We start from the raw sequence: 20,069 nt of genomic DNA on the forward strand, positions 1-20,069 counted from the left end.
GGGGGTGCGTCCCTGAGTTATGTTTTGTTTTGTTTTTGTCTAGAAATATATACCCAACTGGAGGCTGCGCGATGTGGTGGTGAAGTGCAGGGACTCTGGAGCCAAACTCCCTTGATCCAAATCCCAAGCTGTGTGTACCTGGCAAGTTCCTTCACTTGTTCGTGCCCCTGTTTACTCACCTATAATTGGGGGAATAAAAGCATCTCCATTGTGGAGGTGTGAGGATTGAGTAACAGAGTGCGTAGCGCGGCGATTACTCGGACTAGCCAGCACACATCACTGGTCGACCAGTTGAGCGGCGCCACCTACCAGCCATACTGCTGTGTGAACCACTTGATTCATGACGGGACCATCCCTCCAGTCCCACTGCTGTAACCAACTTCTTCAAACTCAGTTAACTTAGCGAGCGTAGATTCCACTTCCTTCCTATAGCCCTTTGTTGGAAAGCTGATTAGAAGCTCTGCGGTCGTGGGCAGGAAAGGATGTGCCAAAGGGTGTGTTTTACCCGTCATGATTGGGTGGAAAGCCAACTTCTTCATCGGGTACCCCCAAAACATCATTATTTGCAAATTATTCTTCTTGGGCCCATTCAGTTTCTCCAAAGGAAGTTTCGTCCTGTCTCCTGTTTGAGAAATATGCTCCAGACCGCTGGGGCAGAGCAGGTGAAAGGTGCTGGGGGGTCTCACCGTTCGGTGAGCAGAATGCACCCCTGCCCGCTCTCTGCCACAGCCCCACTTTCTGTCCTGCCTGCGCCCACATCTAGTTCAATTTCTCCAGAAAATAACCTCACTGTGGGTTGGGAGATGGGCAGTTCCCTGGCTAATTGTCTGATCCAATTAGTCTGGAGTGTGGTTTGACCATCTGGAATTTTTTAAAACTCCCAGGTGATTCTAACATTCAGCCAATGCTTGAAACCACTGCCTTTAAGTAACACGTCCCAAATGTCAGTTATTTGCCTACCATCTTGCTGAACGATGATCTACTTAAAATTTTCTTTAAATGAATTTGTCTTTTAACTTAAATTGTATTTTCAAAGGGAGTGTCATATCATTAGTGTAAATGGAAAACTAGTCTACCCCTTGCCAAGACCAACCTAAACGTATAAAAGAACAATGCAACCCTCTCCTCGCTCCCCTCAGCCTCCTTTGTTTTACGTTATAACACTTGTCACCACCTGAAATATTGCATATTTTATTCTCCCCTAGAATATAGGCTCCATGAGCGCAGGGGCTCCTGTTGGCTTTGCCCAGGGTAGCATTCTGCATCATCTGAAGCTAAACTGGCACAGTGTAAGCTCTCAGTAACTCTTGTTAAATAAGTGCATAAATAAAGGAAGCCATAGATAAATAAATGAAAACAAACAAGGTTACTAATTCCAGCTAGATAGGGCTACTGCAGGATGACTACTAAGCCTGCAGCCTGCTCTCGCCCTTAATAAATTAGAGAGAGGTATTAAAGACCTTTCTACTCCTGAGACTTTCTCCTTGACTATTCAAAGGACTAAACAAGAATTGGACATGCATGTGTTTTTACTGATTTGTCAGCACCTAGAAACAGTGTCAGGCACCTTATAGGAGCTCAATAATATTTTGTAATGCATGAAAGAGACGCAGTGTTAGCCATTGCTAGTCACTGCACAGCTGAAAATCACCAGCCTTCCCATCCCAATCTCTGGAAGGTATTGCCTCAAGTCATCCTGACAGACTGTCCTGATACCCAGGAAGCACATCCTCCTATTTTTGCAGCCAACACAACCTCTAGGAATAATGTCCCCCTCACTCCTCTCAGGTATATCCAAATTGAGGTGGGCCAGATCATTGTTTCATCCTTCACATTGACAAACCTCTCTCCATGTGTTACCGAAAATGGGGTCTGGCTCCTCACCACTCAAAGGCCAATAGTCGCGAGGCAAGGCTGGTGGAAAGGAAAGTTTGCTTTATTTCAGAGGCTGACAACTAGAGGAGAGGGTGGACGCATGTCCAAAGGCCGACTCCCCCAGTTGTCGGCCTCCGAAATGAAGCAAACTTTCCTTTCCTCCAACCTCTTCTCCTGAGTATTGGCTTTTGAGTGGTGAGGAGCCGGACCCCACTTTTGGTAAACCACGTGAAGTGCATTTGATGGTGTAGGGTTTCTTTTTTCCTTTTTTTTTTTTAACCCCATGCATCCTAAAGACCCCACTGTCATTCAAGTGAGTACAACCCCAGGCTAGTTACACATCCAATACGATGCTGACCTCAACTACAGTGAAACCTGGCTAACCATGTTTCGTGTAAGAGCAGCTAAGTAACCAAGGTAACCCCCATCATTCGGTCCACTCACACCAAGGCAAAAGCCATTGAGAGCTGGGCTCGGGATTGAACCAACCATTCATGACAAGAGTTTTGAAAGACAGCTCCCTCGTCTGGCCATCTTCGTCCCCGTGGAGCTATTCACACAATGAATTGGAAACAAGCACATGGCTTAGGTCGACATCTTTATTTAAACACCCTCTCCCATATTCCACCTGATTATCTCACCCCACAAGGGGAGAGGGGACCACAGTAAAGTACTTAGAGAACAATTCTGAGGGACGCTCTTTTCTGCAAATGTTCACTCCCCTCCGCTGAGCAGGTTGCTCTCCTGCTCTGATTCACCCCATCCTGCTCCAGGGGCACAGGTGGGCTCATCTTCCACAATCTGAATGCACAAGGAGGCTCGTAAAAGAGGCATGAGAGAGGTAGACAGGGCAGGAGGAACCCAGGGGAACTGAGAGGTATTACATCTGAGCAAAGGAAACTCCTCGTAGCTTTCCTGTATTTTCCAGGACTGCCTAAGATCTGAAACCAAAGGCTGGGAAACAGGAAAAGAAAAAGCAGTGAGATTTGCCACAGTTTCCTGCAATACTGTTAATGAAGGTCACAAGAGCACTGTTTGATACTACATGGAATTCAGCACCAAAAAAATTCAGTTAGAAAATAACATGCTACGTGCTACGTGCCAGGCATTGTTCTAAGGACTTTACATACTTTCTAAATTCTTCTTTACTCCTAAATACTTCAGGGAGCATTTCCTAAAAACAAGGACATTCTCTTACATTACCACAGTAAATTTTTCAAAATAAAAAGTCTAACAAAGTTATAATACGGTTACCTAATCTCTGGCCCTGAATCAAATTTGGCCCGCTGTCCCACTCCAATTGGTAAAAGCAATCACACGCTGCGTTAAGTTGTCATGGTCTCTCTCATCTCTTCTACCCTGGACCGTTCCTGAATCTTCATTTATCTTTCATGCCGCTGACCTTCTTGAAGAGTACAGGCCCTGTTATGTTTTAGAATATCCCTTAATTCAGGTTCGTCTGATGCATCCTCACAATTCGATGTAGGTTATGTATTTTTTTTGGCAAGAGTCTCACAGAAGGGATGCTGTGTGCTTAGTGCATTACACTGGGAGGCGTGGTGATTGACTTCATATAGTCTAAGTCATTTAATACCTCACCACAACCCAAAGGGTTAATCTCCTCGTCCTCTTTTTCTTCTTGTTCCCATTTTACAGAAGATCACACTGAGATGTAGAGATGCTAAGTAACCTCATTAAAGGTGAAATAAGTGATGCAAGTTGGGATTTGAATCCAGGCAATGAGGCTCCAGGGTGTATGCTCTGAACCACTGCCTCTCCAAAGGCCTCTGCTGGAAGGCAGTTTTCTCTCAGAGGTGGCATGGGTTTCAATGACACCATTAACACAACGTTAGAAACAAGTCTCCTAATTATATGCCAGGCACTGTGCCAACACGGTGCTTTACATGCATCGTCTTATTTAATGCTTTCAGTATCCCTTTGATGTAGTTCTGCCAGCATACCCACTCGAGGGTGAACGCACAGGCTCCACAGAACAGAGGGGAGAAGTGGGGCTTCCAGCTCGGGTCTGACCTCACCACCTGGATGCCCAAGCTCTGGATGCTCTTAGCTTCTGCCACGCATGCTCTGCTGCTTTGCAACCAGGAAGAGGACAGCTCCTGGGTTTTCATAACCACTGGTTACACAGTCCTAAGGGTTTTCTAACGCTGGCCTTCGGCCTTCACAATACAGTGAAATCATCTGATCCTCTCTGGCAGAGGTCCAGCTGGGGGACTGGTCTGGGGCTGGAAGATCCACCAGTGTCTCCGAAAGAGCCCCGGAAGTTCAATTTGTTCTCAAGGTGAAGAGAAAACTGGAGACTTGAGACACAAGGGCAGGTCAACACGAGCAAGAGTCAGGAGGAAAGCCCAAGTCAAGGGCAAGACAGAGCGAAGAGGTCCAAGAACATTGCTACAATAGCTGCAGCCCATTCTGATTCATCTCTGGCTAATAGGTTTCCTAGGTTTATCTGTCGAGCTTAAAGGTACAGGGTAGACGTATAAGAAATCCACCAAAAATGATCATAGAAAAGAGAACCACCTTCCTCCCATGTAAAATAGAAGAACCTGCTTTACTGATTCTCCCTTAAACTATCTATACATTGTTCTTCAATAGCTTGTACTAATTTTACTAGATAACACGTTTGTCTCACAAATGAGACGTGGTTCAAGTACTTCTCCCAAACTCCTTTCCTCTTAAATTTAGGGCATTCACATCTCATGTCTTCAACTGCTTCCATCACAACCATTTGCTCCTGCAAATAAAGGTACAGTGAGGTCATGACTGACAAGAAAAACTGTTAGGTGTTTCTCATCCAGACTCAGTCCTATTTATTGATGACCTTCTCAAAGATTATGATGTGGAGTTGACTTCTGAATGCTAAGCATATGCTTGTTTAATGCCAATGATCTATTTTTGAACACTCAAAATATTTTTAAAATAGTATAAGTTGCAAGTGTGCTCTGTTTCATGGGAAATAAAATTTAACTCCTGTTTATATACTGATATATAAACATTTCAGTATATGAGGATTCTTCTAGCCTCCGAAGGAGTCACTGCATTTCCATTAGTGAATACTCTGACAGCATTTAAAATTAGATTGGATCTACATGACACTTTTCAGGAAAATGGGTATTAAATAAAAGAAGAAAAACCTATAGGTTCAAGAAAAAGCCATAATCATTTGCTAGTATCACTGATTTCATAAAAAATTTTAAAAATAATTTATAATATTAGCCAACAAAACTATAATACAACCCCCATGAACCAAGCATTACTTCTTTTAGGACACATGTGAGAAAATGTTTAATTTCCAAGTTAGAGGCAGAACTGGAGTTTTAGACCTTGTACTTTTATGAAAGCATATGCTACTACATGAGGATATTGGTTATTTTTATCAGAAAGAAAAATGTAAGAAACGTGGAAGACTAATGTAAGGACAGGAACATGTTGCTAATCTTGCTATGTATCGCTTCACCCTTGATGGGCTCTTTGAATTTGAAGCCAAGGTAAATGTAAGCTTGTAACCACCCCTGCAGGCAGGAGAAGTTTTGTGAGTGCTTTGGGATGAAGTCTGGGGAAGTCCTAGACCAAGAAGAAAATCCTGAGGTGCCTGAGATTTCTCTTACATCCTGCTTGTTATAAACACCCCTTTAGAAAAGCAAATGGGCTCCTCACGTAATCTCATGAACTAGACCTGCAGGAACCACAAGGGCTCTGTTGCAGCTTGTCCATCAGACAGGTATGTGCGGGCAGCGAGACCAAGGGTGAGGCTGCAGGAACCCGAAGCAGAACATAGGCTGATGAACTTAAAACTAATACGCTTTTCTATTGATATGCATTAGACAAATGTATAACTGGAACATCACAACCACGATTTTATGGACAATATTGCTTAAGATGAGGAAGGTATTTATTTATTTATTATAAAATATTGGCTATATTCACTGTGCTGTACAATATATCTTTGTAGCTTATTTAATACATAGTAGTTTATACCTCTTAATCCCCTGCCCCTGTTTTGCCCCTCCACCCCCCACTAGTAATCACTAGTTTGTTCTCTATATCTACGAGTCTGTTTCTCTTTTGCTACGCGCATTCGTTTTATTTTTTAGATTTCACATGTAAGTGATAACATGCAGTATTTGTCTTTCTCTGTCTGACTTATTTTACTAAGCGTAATACTCTCCAGATTCATCCATTTTGTCGCAAACGGCAAAATCTCATTCATTTTTATGCCTGAGTAGTATTCCATTGTATATATATATATATATATATATACCACATCTTCTTTATCCATTCATCTGTTGATAGACACTTAGGTTGTTTCCATATCTTGGCTTTTTAAAATAACGCTGCTATGAACATTGGGGTGCATGTATCTTTTAGAATTGGGGTTTTCATTTTCTTCGGATATATACCTGGGAGTGGAATTGCTGGATCATATAGTAATTCTATTTTTAGTTTTTTGAGGAGCCTTCATGCTGTTTTCCACAGTGGCTTCCCCAATTTGCATTCCCCCCAACAGTGTACAAGGATTACCCTTTCTCCACATCCTTGCCAACATCTGTAATTTGTGGTCTTTTTGATGATAGCCATTCTGACAGGTGTGAAGTAACATCTCACTGGATTTTGATTTGCATTTCTCTGATGATTAATGACGTTGAGCATTTTTTCATGTGTCTGTTGGCCATCCATATGTCTTCTTTGGAAATATATCTATTCATGTCTTCTGCCCATTTTTTGAGTCGTTTGTTTTTTGATATTGAGCTGTATGAGGTGTTTGTATATTAATATACTGATATTAGCTGTTAATATACTGATATTAACCCCTTATCAGTCGTATCATTTGCAAATATTTTCTCCCATTCAGTAGGTTGTCTTTTCATTTTGTCCATGGTTTCCTTTGCTGTGCAAAAGCTTCTATGTTTAATTAAGTAGAAGGTACTTAAAGAACAGAGTTAATTAATTCATTGTATCTTGGACTTCAGGTACATAGAAGTGGATTCATTATGCTTAGATTATAACCCATTCTCAGTACTGGTTCATATATAGTCCACTCCAGTAATTTTGGTGAAGGTGGGGTAGGGGGACTTTCCATTTTTTATTTTTTGCAATTCAATGATTTTTCATAGATTTGTACAACCATCACCAAAATCACTTCTAGAACATTCCATCACCCCAAACAAGCCCTGTACCCATTAGCAGTCACTGTCTATTTCCTCCCCTACATCCCCAACCTAGGTACCAGTAACCCACTTTCTGTCTGTTTGTACCTATTCTGGACATTTTTTATAATTGAATCATACAGTATGTGGTATTTTGTGACTGACCTCGTTTACTTAGCATAATGTTTTCAAGACTCATCCATGTTGTAGCATGTATCAGTCCTGCATTTATTTTTATTGCTGAATAAAGTTCTATTATATGGATATATCTCATTTTATTTATCCATTCATTAGTTGCCAGACATTTGGGTTGTTTCTATTTTTTGACTATTAGGAAGAATGCTGCTCTGAACATTCATGTACAAGATGTTGAGTGGACATATGTTTTCGTTACTCTTGGGCATTTACCTTGGAATGGAAACGCTGTGCCATATGGTAATTCTATGTTTAAAGTTTTGAGGAATTGCCAAACTGTTTTCCAAAGCAAAGTATATGAGGGTTCCAGTTTCCCCGCATCCTCACCAGCACACATTGGTCAAGTTGACACATAAAATTAACCATTACAGTCTACTGCATTAAGCTTGCAGGGGTGTGGGCGGGCTGCCTTCTATACTGAGAGATGGGTGGAATGATGGTCTGGGGTAACCATGTGGTTCTAGGTCATGTTCGTATCTGAATTGGCTATAAAAATGGGACAGTCGAGGTGGCACTTTAGGGTATTACTCTAACACCTTCAATATTCTGTGCTAGAACTTCCTCAAAAGCTGATTTTCTCCCACTCTCTGTTTAAGCCACACCATTAAGGCAACAAATTTAAGGCAAAGATTGTCCACATCCTTAGTTGCACCCCAACTCCAACGTGGCGTGATGAAATCAGTTGAATGCATGATAAAAAAACTAAGAGGAAAGGATTTTAGAAGCATCACTTGAATCATTTTATCTTCTTAAGGGACAAGGTTATTACCTGATACAATTAAGTTAAAAGTGAGATTACTCTTGTGGAACAATATGTAATTTGCCTAGAAATCAAGAGATGATGTCAGGGTCTTGTACCTCAGATACCTGAAAAATGTTCAGTGCTTGTCTTTTACATTCTAATGTACAATGGCTTTCTATTCATTTAACCCAGGCACACCAACCGGTGACTCACACATAGGAGGTTCCTTTGCTCCAGGTCTGCTCTCAACCTACCTGTGTCAACAAGAGACTGCCAGGCAGTTAAGAGCAATGAAACTTGTGAAGACAAAATGATTTCTTAGAAAAGCCTTCTATGGGAAATGAAATCAGTGTCTTGAAGAGACATCTGCACTCCCATGTTCATTGCAGCATTATTTACAAAAGCCAAAATAGGAAAACAGCCTAAGTGTCCACTGATGGATGAATGGATGAAGAAAATGTGATATATATACAATGGAACATTATCCAGCTATAAAAAAAGAAAGAAATTCTGCCACTTGTGACGACGCAGATGAACGTGGAGGACATTATGGTAAGTGAAGGAAGCCAGGCAGAGAAAGACAAATACTGTATGATCTCACTCATACGTAGAATCTAAAAAAAAAAAAAAAGTTGAACTCATTGAAACGGAGTAGAATGGTGGTTGTCAGGGTCTAGGGGGTGGGAGAAACGGGGAGATGGTGGTCAAAGGGTACAAACGTTCAGTTATGAGATGAGTAAGTTCTGGAGACCTAATGTACAGCAGCATGGTGACTACAGTTAACAATACTGTAAGGTATACTTGAAATCTGCTGAGACAGTAGATCTTAAGTGTTCTCACCACCACCAAAAAAAAGAAAAGGTAACTACATGAAGTGATGTGTTCATTAACTTGATTGTGATGTGATAGTCATTTCACAATGTACCTGTGTATCATCACATAGCACACTTTAAATATATACAATTTTATTTGTTGATTATACCTCAGTAAAGCTGGAAGGGAAAAAAAGAAAAGCCTTTTTGTGGGCATTCTAGTTGTGAAGTACCCATGGTCCAGAGGAGAAGCTTCACAGAGAGCAGATGAGAGGTGGCCTGGGGTGGTGTGCAGTGGGGTGAGGACTGGCTTTCAAAGGGCGCAGGAAAGGGCTTCCCTGGTGGCGCAGTGGTTGAGAGTCCGCCTGCCGATGCAGGGGACACGGGTTCGTGCCCCGGTCCGGGAAGATCCCACACGCCGCCGTGCGGCTGTGCTCGTGAGCCATGGCCACTGAGCCTGCACGTCCGGAGCCTGTGCTCCGCAACGGGAGAGGCCACAACAGTGAGAGGCCCGCCTACAGCAAAAAAAAAAAACAAAGGGCGCAGGAAAATTCTGGAGTTATTTGATGGAGGTGATGGTTCCACAGACTTAGCTGAAACTCATCAAGTTGTACATTTAAATATATACAGTCCATACTTCATCAATCATACCTCAATAAATCTAAAAGATTTCAGAGGGGGAAAAAAAGACTTAAAAATCTTACAGACCTCTTTTCAAACAAAATGGATCATCTGCACTTAAGGTATTTGCCAGGAACCCCATCTTGACTTACTGTCAAAAGCCTGGTTGAAATGGGTGATGTCTGAGAAGGTCAGGCCAAGGGAATACTAACCATCCATTTGCTCATGTTCCGATCAGCAAAAGTAAAACGTTTGGACCACATAAGCCTGGTGCTTCATCGAAATGTCCTCACTTTCTCATAATGTTCTCAATTATTTTTAGTCAAAATTTGATAATGTGGATATTTTTTTTTGCAAAAAAAAAAAAAAAAACAGAAACAAGAAAGGAAGGGGAAATGGAAGAAAGAAGGAAATTTATGATAGCTAGAATAATGGTCCTTCAAAGATGCCCACATCCTAATCTCTGGACCCTGTGAATATGTTACCTTACATGGCAAAGGGGAATTAATGCAGATGGCATTAAGATTGTTGATCAGCTGACCTTAAAACAGGCAGATTATTTGGATTATCCAATAATCCAATTACCACTGCTAGGCCAAATGTAATCCCAAGAGCCCTTAAAAGTGGAAGCAGGCGGGACTTCCCTGGTGGTGCAGTGGTTAAGAATCCGCCAAAGCAGGGGACACAAGTTCAGGCCCTAGTCTGGGAAGATCCCACATGCCGCGGAGCAACTATGCCGGTGCACCACACTACTGAGCCTGTGCTCTAGAGCCCGTGAGCCACAACTACTGAGCCCACGTGCCACAACTACTGAAGCGAGCACACCTAGAGCCCGTGTTCCGCAACAAGAGAAGCCACCGCAATGAGAAGCCCAAGCACTGCAACGAAGAGTAGCCCCCGCTCGCCGCAACTAGAGAATGCCCGTGCACAGCAACAAAGACCCAACGCAGCCAAATAAATTAATTTATTAAAAAAAAAACAAAAAAACAGCGGAAGCAGGAGACAGATGTGAGTATGCAGAAAGGCACAGAATGGTGCACAGAATTGCTGGCTTTGAAGACAGAGGACATGGCCGGGAGCCAGGGGGTGTGGGCACCCTCTAGAAGCATGAGCGCCCCCCTAGAGCTGCCAGAAGGAACACAACCCTGCCAACTCCTTGATTTTAACCCAGTAAAATCCATTTCGGACTTTTGGCCCCCAGAACTATGAGATAATAAACCTGTGTTGTTTTCAGTCACTAAGTTTGTGGTACTACATTACGATAGCAATAGAGAACTACTACAGAGTCCTTCAAGTGAGGTAAAAATAGCACTGGCTTCATTTATTCACACAGTCATTTAACAAATATTGAAAACTTTCCCTGGGCAAAGCATTGTGTTGGGAACAGAGTAGGTACACGTGGAAATGAAATCTGTACCTACGAATGCAAGAGCCAGGCAACAGTTAGATACCGGGGAAAGCGCAGGGAGAGGTACCACCCAGGATGGGACAAAGAATAAGGGATTTTCAGTCCCCTTTGGCTGAGAACACTTGCAGGGCCCGCCCGACTCTTCCCTCACGAACTGCCATATTTTGCGGTCCAGCCTTGGCTGAGGGCTTTTTTCATCACTTCTCCCCTATCTCAGAGAAATGGAAGATACTTCCATTCCCACCTGCATCTTAGGTTTCGGGCCCTTTCCTCCAGCTATAAACATGCCAAGCATTAGCGAACCTCAGTCAAAGCTGGAAACTACAGCCGGCCACGAGAGTGTGCACGTGAGGTGACTGCAATTTTTTTTTTTTTTTTCCTGCCAAACCAGAATTAGCCGGTATAGGAATGAACGAGCACGGAGATTTGAAATTGCACGGATTGGAAGGAAGCTCAGGTTAGGTTCGGGCACCTCCAAACGCACCATTTTTAAAACCACACGGACTGAGGCCTCGAGCTCCAAGCTCCACAAAACGGAGCTGGCCCGGCAGCGAGCGGCAGAGGCGCCGGGAGCCCGCACAGCGCGCCGAACCGGGCGGAGCGCAGAGCCGCGGGCACCGGCACCTCCAGGATGATAGGCGACGTTGCCACAAATCTCTCCGCCCAGCCGCTCAGGGGGCTCCGAGGGAAACAGCAAGTTCGGGGATCGGGGCGGGGAGCCCAGTGAGGCCGCCGCCCCGAGGGCTGCGGACAGTGAGTATCCCGGGCCGCGCTGCATCGCGGGCCCGGGGATGGAGCGGCGCCGGGGGCATCTTGGGCTGCGGTGGCCGCTGCGCCCCAGCCGCCCGGGAAGCGGCGGTGCGGGCCCGGGGCCTGGTAGGGGAAGGCGTCTAGAGGGTCGAGGGCAGGGCTGAGCAGAGGCGCGGTGGTCCCGCCCAGGCCGCCAGCCGGGGTGCTACGGAATCGCTGGCGAGGCCACCTCGGGGCGGGCGGGCGCGCCGGGGCGGAACGTGGGCACGCGCCGCGCTCCCACTGCGGCCAGGGCCCCGCGCGCGTCGTCCAGGGCGCACGGTGCCCCTCGGAATCCCCGCCCGACCCCAGAGGCGCGCTGGTTCCCGCGTCCAGCCTTGCTCCTGCCTCCTCTCCCGGCCCGCGTTAGCCACTCGAACTAGCAGTGCTGGGGCGGAGAGGGGGAGACCCGGGCGGGGGCGGGGCGGCTGCGGGACTTCTGGGGGTGCAGGATGCCTCCCCGCGCAGGCCGCCGGGACTGCGATCGGCCTCGCTTCCCCGCGGAGCTGGCGAGTTCCGGGCGCGCGGAGACACGCGGGATGCCCGGGATGGGGGCCAGGGGTCTCGGGGTGCCGGGGAAGGGGGAGCACACAGCGCCCGGGAGGGGGCCCCGGGGCGGCGGAGGCGGAGCTCGAGAGATGAGGGTTGGCGCGGAGGCCGGATCGCCGTGGGCCAGCCCAGGGCGTGCGGACGCTGGTACCCCAGAGCGGTTCTGATCAAGGCCCCTTGGGGAGGAAAGGAGAGACTGAAATGGGGCTAGGGACCCGGGGCGGCCATTTCGGGGCTAGACGCCGCCAGGCCACTGACGGTGTTTTAGGAGCTCAATTTTGCTTACCAATTAATTAAGCCGTTTTCTTTCTGCGGAAAAGTTGATCCAGGCTCTCATTAGCAAGGATGAGTAAGGGTTATTATTGGGCATTAGAAAAATTCCTTTTCGCCTTGCCTGGCGTGTGTGTGTGTGTGTGTGTGTGTGTGTGTGTGTATGTGTGTGAGAGAGAGAGAGAGAGAGAGAGAGAGATAAAATAGGCTTTGGAATCCCTCAGGCCCGAGTTCAAATTTGGCCTCCACCACCGGGTAGTTTAACCTCTCTAAGCTGCATTGCCCCCATTCTACAAATAGTCTCAATTTTCTCATCTGTAAAATGGGGCATTAATATCAACTGGACAGAATCGTTGTGGAGAAGCCGTTAACAGTTCCTGACCCATAGAAGGCATTTATATTTTTAGTTCCCCCTGATACAGCGTGAACCTAGATAGGGTTCCCCGTTTCTCTTGCTCTGTGGTCTCTGCACAGCTCAGTTCCCCAGCCTTGGCTGCTCCAGCCTCTTCAGCCTGTTGGCCTCAAGTGCGCCCTCTAAAGGCTCAAGATGTCCAGTGCACACCCGGTCTAGAGGGCAAATATCGACAGAGCCAAATTACAGATGTGCCCGCCCCACGCCCACGTCTAATGAAGAACCTGCTACCAACATACTCTGTCACCTTTGGGGAAGATTGTATTTTTAATTTTAATTGGGCGCTTTCCCCTTTACCGCTTATTTACAGTGAGCTCACCACATTGTAACATAATCAACAGTAGCCAAATTAAAAAGCAATTACTTGGGCTTCCCTGGTGGCGCAGTGGTTGGGAGTCCGCCTGCCGATGCAGGGGACACAGGTTCGTGCCCCGGTCCGCGAAGATCCCACATGCCGCGGAGTGGCTGGGCCCGTGAGCCATGGCCGCTGAGACTGCGCGTCCAGAGCCTGTGCTCCGCAACGGGAGAGGCCACAACAGTGAGAGGCCCGCGTAATGCAAAAAAAAAAAAAAAAAAAAAAAAAAAATCAATGACTTGTTTATAAAACTTGCTCCCCTAACAGAGTTGTGGAAAATTTAATTTCGTTTTAATCTCTGAAACACTCGAACAGGCTATATAGTATTTTCACTTCTGCCAGTTACCAGGTAAATACGTAGCTGACCTCCATGTCATAGCCTGCGTGTGTTACTTCATTTCCCCCATGAATGGTTTCTCTTTCACTGGTAGTAAACTCACTTTAGGGAAGAATGGGGAGTTGACTGTTGATCCCATAATCTTCCATAATCTTCCCATTTCCTTCCTTCAGCTTCTTCAGTGCAAGGCCCTAACGTTATGTGCAGAGCTTCCATTCTAGGTGAGCCCAGAATGGGTTACATTTTACACATCAGTCCTTAGCAGAAACCCCACGCTCACTGCTCCACTTCCCCCAGTGTCCCACACGTGTTGTCATTTTGCATGTGTGTCAGTGTGTGGAAAAGATGGGGGAGCTTGAAGACCGTATGGTGGAGAAAGACTTGGAGCCTGGCGAGAGGTGGCCCAGAAACCCTTCCTGGTTCTCCCTCTCTCTCCAGGTGCAGAGGAGGGGCCTAATGCTCAAATGATTATTTTGTATCTTATTACATAAATGCTGAAATGCTAAAGCAAACTTGGGGGTGAGGGGACAGATGTTTATTCTTCTGTTGCCGTTTGTTTGTTTTCGTTAATCTGGCTGTACAGTCAGATAACTCTGATTAGTCAAAACAGGAATGACTTTTAGAGAGATTTGGGTGTGAAATGCAGACAACCCCATTGCCTGGAAGATCTTCAGGGACTTCCTGCGGATCTGATGGAATTTTGTCTTACCCACCCATAGGCTCCATCTGATACTATTTTCTACAGGCACAGTTGTGCCTCTTTTTTTTGTTTGTTTGTTTCTTTGCTTTTTACAGCTGTGCCTCTTGAAGAAAACTTTTCCATTAAACGCCATTTAACGTCATTTCTTTATGAACAGATAAACTGGAAATGTCAAGAACAACTCAATGGCAACTGCATCTCTTAACCCATAAGATAAATAATTCAGTGAAAATATAAAGTTCTTAACATTGCTTAGAAAAGTGCTTACTATTTCAACTCATAAGTTGAAAAAAATATGACTTTTGTATTATTATTATTTCAAAGTCTTTCTTCCATGTAGGTGGGCTTTAGGAAAATGCCAAGTTGTGTGTTTTATCTCATTAAACACAGATTGTAAAACAATGTTGTTATTATTCATCTAAGCCAGTCACACCCCTTATCAAGCTGCCTGGTTCTCCTCTTTCTGGCTCCTTGGGATTCTGTGTACAACTACCAGGGGCAAAGGGAAGACAACCATCAGACACCACTTCGGAACCCTTTCTAGCTTCATCCTCCTGGAACTTTTGACAGGGTAGCTCGGTTATGGGCTGTGAGCTTTGGAGAGCAAGGGTTATCCCATCCCTTTCTATCGCCAGGCAGACTGTCCTCTCGTGGGGGGAGAGGAGGGTGGTGGGAAACACACACACAAGCCTACAGCCCAATGCAGACTAGACTTCCCAAGGGAAGTGGCTCTGAATTGCCACTAATCTACTGTAGGCAAGTAGCTGAACCAGATGATGTTTAAGAGATAGAGAGAGGGGCCTTGACTTTCTTATAATAAAGTTAATATACATTTAGTTAGAATTTTTTTACCAAAGAGATAAAGAAGAGGAAATTACTTGGAAGACAATCGTCCAAAGAATAATCTCCATCAACATTTTAGTTTCACTCGTCCTTTTTTCCTACAGATACATATTTTTAACAACAACAACAACCAAAAAGGAATTATTTCATGTGCCCCATTTTGTGACCACCTAGTATAATTCAACCTTAGCGTGACCTTCTTTCTCTGTCTTCAAAGAGCCCATACAGTTTTATTTTTGATGGTGTACTTGCATTGCATGGCTATACCACGATTGACTGATTTAACATGTACTCTAATGTTGGATATTAGAGATGTTTGCAGGGGGTTTTTTTTCCTCATTATTTCAAGGTTTCACTATTAGAATTTAGTTGAATCTTGAAGGATGAGCAGAAGAGGACCAGGAGATTAGAAGGAGAGAAGTATGTTCCCGAAAGAAGAGAAGGTCACGCACAAAAGCTTGAGAGACTGTGCCAGGTTCAGGGAGCTGCAGGTGCTTCCATGGGGCTGGAGAGCAGAGTGCAAAGCTGAGGAACAGGAGAAGGGACCTGGCAGAGTGGCAGATAACGCGAGGGGAGAGCCTGGAAGCAGACAGGGCAGTTTGGACTTAATCCTAAGGATAACTCGACCGGGTGGGGAAGTTACATGGTACGATAGCATTTTCCTATTCCCAGCATCCTCGGTAATGGAGAGGTGAAGGGAAGAACGCAGCAGAGAGCAGCAACATGGGCAGGAAGTGTGGTGGCTGAGCACTGGATATCTGTTTAAGAGACAGAATAATTTAAAAGATGAAAATAATGGGTATGAGAGAAATGAAAAGTCAAGATGAGCCCCAGGACAGATCCATTAAATTGCTCTTCCACTGGCATCCTTGGTTCCTTAGCACCTGTTTCTGCCCAACAAACTCTTAATCTGGGGATTAGCGAACTTTTCCTATAAAGGGTCAGAGAGTAAGTATATGAAGTTCTGCAGGTCACATAGCCTTTGAAAAGGTAAAAAAATAATTCTTAGCTCAGGGATGTACAGAAAGAGTCTGTGCAGATGGCACCGTGTGCTTCCCTAAAAGAGGCTGAGAGCTGGGCACTTGGGCCACAATTTGCTTCTCTGTCATTTTGTCCACGTCACGACACTGCGGAGAAAAGCCCCATGGTTGGAGGTGTTCCGAGTGTATTTGGGACCGTTTTTTACACCAATTTCCTCCACTGCAACAAAATGATTTTCAGTAATAATCACATGTCATGGTCAGTAATAATCATTATTTTCTGATTTGCTCCTCTGTTTTAAAATCACTTGAAACAAAGAATAGATTTCCATTTTAAAGTCATTATTCAAATTCATGTATCGACTACAAATTTCACTTTCCAAACCAAAGCTTTTCACCTTGCAGCTTTGGCACTCTGTTTTGCTCTTTTAAATTTTAAACAAAACTAAAGTCTGCAGGTGGGCACATAGAGTGACAAAAGTCAAGTAGCTGGCGTCCTGGTCTTCGTCTCCACCATCACTGTGCTGTGACAGTCCATCTTGAATGTCCTGCTAAAGGCAGTGATGTGTGACACCGCAGGCACTGCAGACCCAAACTGAGTCAAAGTGTGGACCAGCAGTTCTGAACTCTTAGGAACTTACTCTCAAAACAGATATGTGCATTCAGATGGCCAAAAGGCACATGAAAAGATGTTCAGCATCGCTGATAATTAGAGAAATGCGAATCAGAACTGCAGTGAAGTATCTCACCTCACACTGATCAGAATGGCCATCATCAAAAATCCCACTACTTACCATCTTTTCTCCATCTACCCCCTGCTTCCTCAAGTCTCAGAGGATGGGTCAGTCTTCCTGATCAAGACCAACCCTGTCCCACCACCTCTGGGATTAGTCATTCTCTCTCTCCTTATCCTCAGTTTTTATGCATACACTCCATTCTCATCCTAAAAAATAAAACAAAACCAGAGACTTCCCCTGGTCTGGCATCGTGTCACCTCTAGCTCCATCCAACCCCCTCCTCTTGTTTGAACAACTTGAGAGATAGATCTACGCAAAGCACAGGTCCCATCTTATCTCTTCCTTGTGCAAATGCGGCCACCAACTATTCATTATGTACAGGATAAACTCCAAAATCCTTATCTGTCACATAAGGCTCTTCAAGATCTAGCCCCTGGCTCCCTGGTAACCTGTATGCCATTGTGGTATCCAAATTTCTGTAATCTGATTTCCAATTTTCTAAGCAATTTTCTAGCTTCCCAGGTAAATGCTGGGAATGGGGGTGGATGGAGGGGGTGAAAGTATGTCTTGTATACCAGACATAAATATCACCATTTTTAGAAGACTCTATCTCCCATTGTAAGATAATAAATTGGCCTTCTCCTTTACCAATCTCTCCTGAGTTGGGTTCGTATGAGTCAGTCCCCCTGAGGCTAACCCACTGTAGCTGCATTGAACAAATTGAACACTTGGACCCACAAAACTGAGAACCATAGCCTCTGCCAGGCGCCCACTCAACCCCCCCCCCCCCCCGCAAGGCCAAGCTACCCTGTCTAAGGCCAGGCATCTTCCTTCTCTAACGTCTTTGTTGTCACCTGTCAGTTTCCATCTCAATAAGGGACACAAGGCATGGGCTTTGGAGTCAGGAATAGCTGGGTTCAATTCCTGGCTTCCTGTCTAGCTATTACATATACTACCTCCTGGCCATGAGAACTTGGGAAAGGCACTTCACTTCCCTGAGTCTATTTCCATTTCTTTAAAATAGCCATAATAATACTTACATATAGGATGACTGTAAAGATGAAACAGGTTTCATAAAAGCATTTGGTCCTATGAAAAAGTGAGGAGTGTTCCCAAATCTGCATAAGGACAAGATTAATCTAAAGGTCTAATATGATGGTGGGGCCACTTTGGTTCTGATGGGTAGGTAGAGCTTTCCAGAAAGGTGGAGATTTTTTTGTTTTGATGTTCAATGAAATTATCTGTCATATGTATTTCAGAACATCTTGGAAAATGTATACAAGTCATGAAGACATTGGGTATGATTTTGAAGATGACCCCAAAGATAAGAAGACACTTAAACCCCACCCAGACATTGATGGCGGATGGGCTTGGATGATGGTCCTTTCCTCTTTCTTTGTGCACATCCTCATCATGGGCTCCCAGATGGCCCTGGGAGTCCTCAATGTGGAGTGGCTTGAAGAATTCCATCAGAGCCGTGGCCTGACGGCATGGGTCAGCTCCCTCAGCATGGGCGTCACCTTGATTGTGGGTATGTTCACATGTGGCCTGTTGTAAAACTGAATAATTATAAAATGACAGTTCCTCACTGTAAGTAATGTTTTGTATTGTTGAAACGTTAGATATTACATTTTAGTGGACGTTGCTCTTGTTTTTATTGTGGTCAAATGCACATAACATAAAGTTTACCATTTTAACCAGGTGTACAGTTCAATGCCACTGAGCCCATTCATCGCCACCATCCATCTCCAGAACTTTTCCCATCTTCCCAAAATAAAACTGCACACATTAAGCAATGACTCCGCATTGCCACCTCTCCTCCCAGCCCCCTAGCCCTGGCCACTACCATTCTATTCTCTGTCTCTATGAATTTGACTGTGCTAAATACCTCATATAAGTGGGATCACACAAGATTTGTCCTTTTGTGTGATATTCCTATTCGAGTATGGTAAACATTTGGAGTATTTTAAAAATTGAGCATTAGAATTTTTACCCCTAACTCTGTTTTCTTAACCATTATAATTCATTACCTATCATTACAAATCTGTTTAACACATGAATATTTTTAAAAGATAAAAATGTTTAAGAAAACACAGTAAAAGTAAATAATCTTATTTCAGAGCTCTAATGTTTTAAATTTGAAGTATTGATCCTATGTTATTGAAAAATCTATTAAACTGTTTTTAGAAAAGTTACTGATATAGCTAACAGGAGGGAATAATAACATATTCTTGTATTTTGTAGTTTAACCACGTAGCAATCTATGAAAGCAATTCTTATCTAATTGGAGTTACTAAACAAGGAAATTATTATAAATATGATACGTTGCTATGGCTAATGTGTTTCAGTTTGAGAACTAAACAGCTTTTACTGCCAACTGCTATTTAATAAGCACCTATTATATACCAGGTGTTTTCCCTTACATCATCTCATTTAACTTTAATTCTCTCAACAGTCGTACGAGGTAATTACCACTATACCGTAAAGCTGTTCAATTCCTTTACTTGAAAGTAAAAGCCATATTTTTACATATAATTTTTTTTTTAATTTAAAGGGTTCGTGATATATTTTATCCTAGAAACATAATACGCCTCAAATCTCTTCCTAGTATTGTGGGAGTATGCGGATGACAGGCAGATGTGTGTTTGACAAGAGCCTGTGCCTTGTCAGTGATTTCCACATTGGTAATTAATTGCTTGAATTCAATTCAGAGATTTGTTGATCTTGGCTGGTATTCAGCCAATGTTATTTTGGATAATCCCAGCGACATTAATAACAGTGGCAGTGCTAATGATAGAAAACAAGGACAGAATGTTATTTCTCAAGATGTGTACAGGGGGTATGTGTTTATCACAAGGAATTATTACTGATCTAGTTTTTAAATTAAATAAGGGCATCATTATGTGTGTGAGAGAGAATTGTTGATAAATCACTTTTGCCTATAATTGTAATGAACTGACTCCTCAACCCTGCCTTGGCCTTGTTCAAACCAGGACTGTTTATCATATGAGAAGTGCAGGTAGGTTAACCTCAGTGCAGGGAATTTGCTAGTTTTGTGTTGGATATAATTCTACCTTCTCAATAAGTCAGTAAAGGAAAACTGTGCTTCTAAAATATAGGTTGACCAAAAAGTTCGTTTGGGTTTGGCCGTAAAAACCCTAATGAACTTTTGGGCCAGCCCAAATACTAAACACCCAGTTTTCTTACCTTTTTAAAAATAAATGTTTAGAGGGTAGAACAAGATACTCACAGATTCAATCTAGAAAGTGTGCTCATACA

The 20,069-nt window shown here is 44.0% G+C and overlaps 1 protein-coding gene across 1 annotated transcript in view; it reads left to right on the forward strand.

The window, feature by feature from the left end:
* The first annotated feature begins 11,217 nt into the window (after nt 1-11,217).
* The window catches only part of SLC16A14 (solute carrier family 16 member 14), a 29,684-nt gene continuing 20,832 nt past the window's right edge, over nt 11,218-20,069 (forward strand). Inside the window, exons 1-2 of the mRNA XM_032637942.1 lie at nt 11,218-11,571; nt 18,050-18,321. Of these exons, the coding sequence (XP_032493833.1) occupies nt 18,063-18,321 (259 nt within the window). The 5' untranslated portion in view covers nt 11,218-11,571; nt 18,050-18,062. The remainder of the gene's footprint in view (nt 11,572-18,049; nt 18,322-20,069) is intronic.

The sequence above is a fragment of the Phocoena sinus genome, chromosome 7, assembly GCF_008692025.1.
Source record: "Phocoena sinus isolate mPhoSin1 chromosome 7, mPhoSin1.pri, whole genome shotgun sequence".
In the NCBI taxonomy this organism is placed as follows: domain Eukaryota; kingdom Metazoa; phylum Chordata; class Mammalia; order Artiodactyla; family Phocoenidae; genus Phocoena; species Phocoena sinus.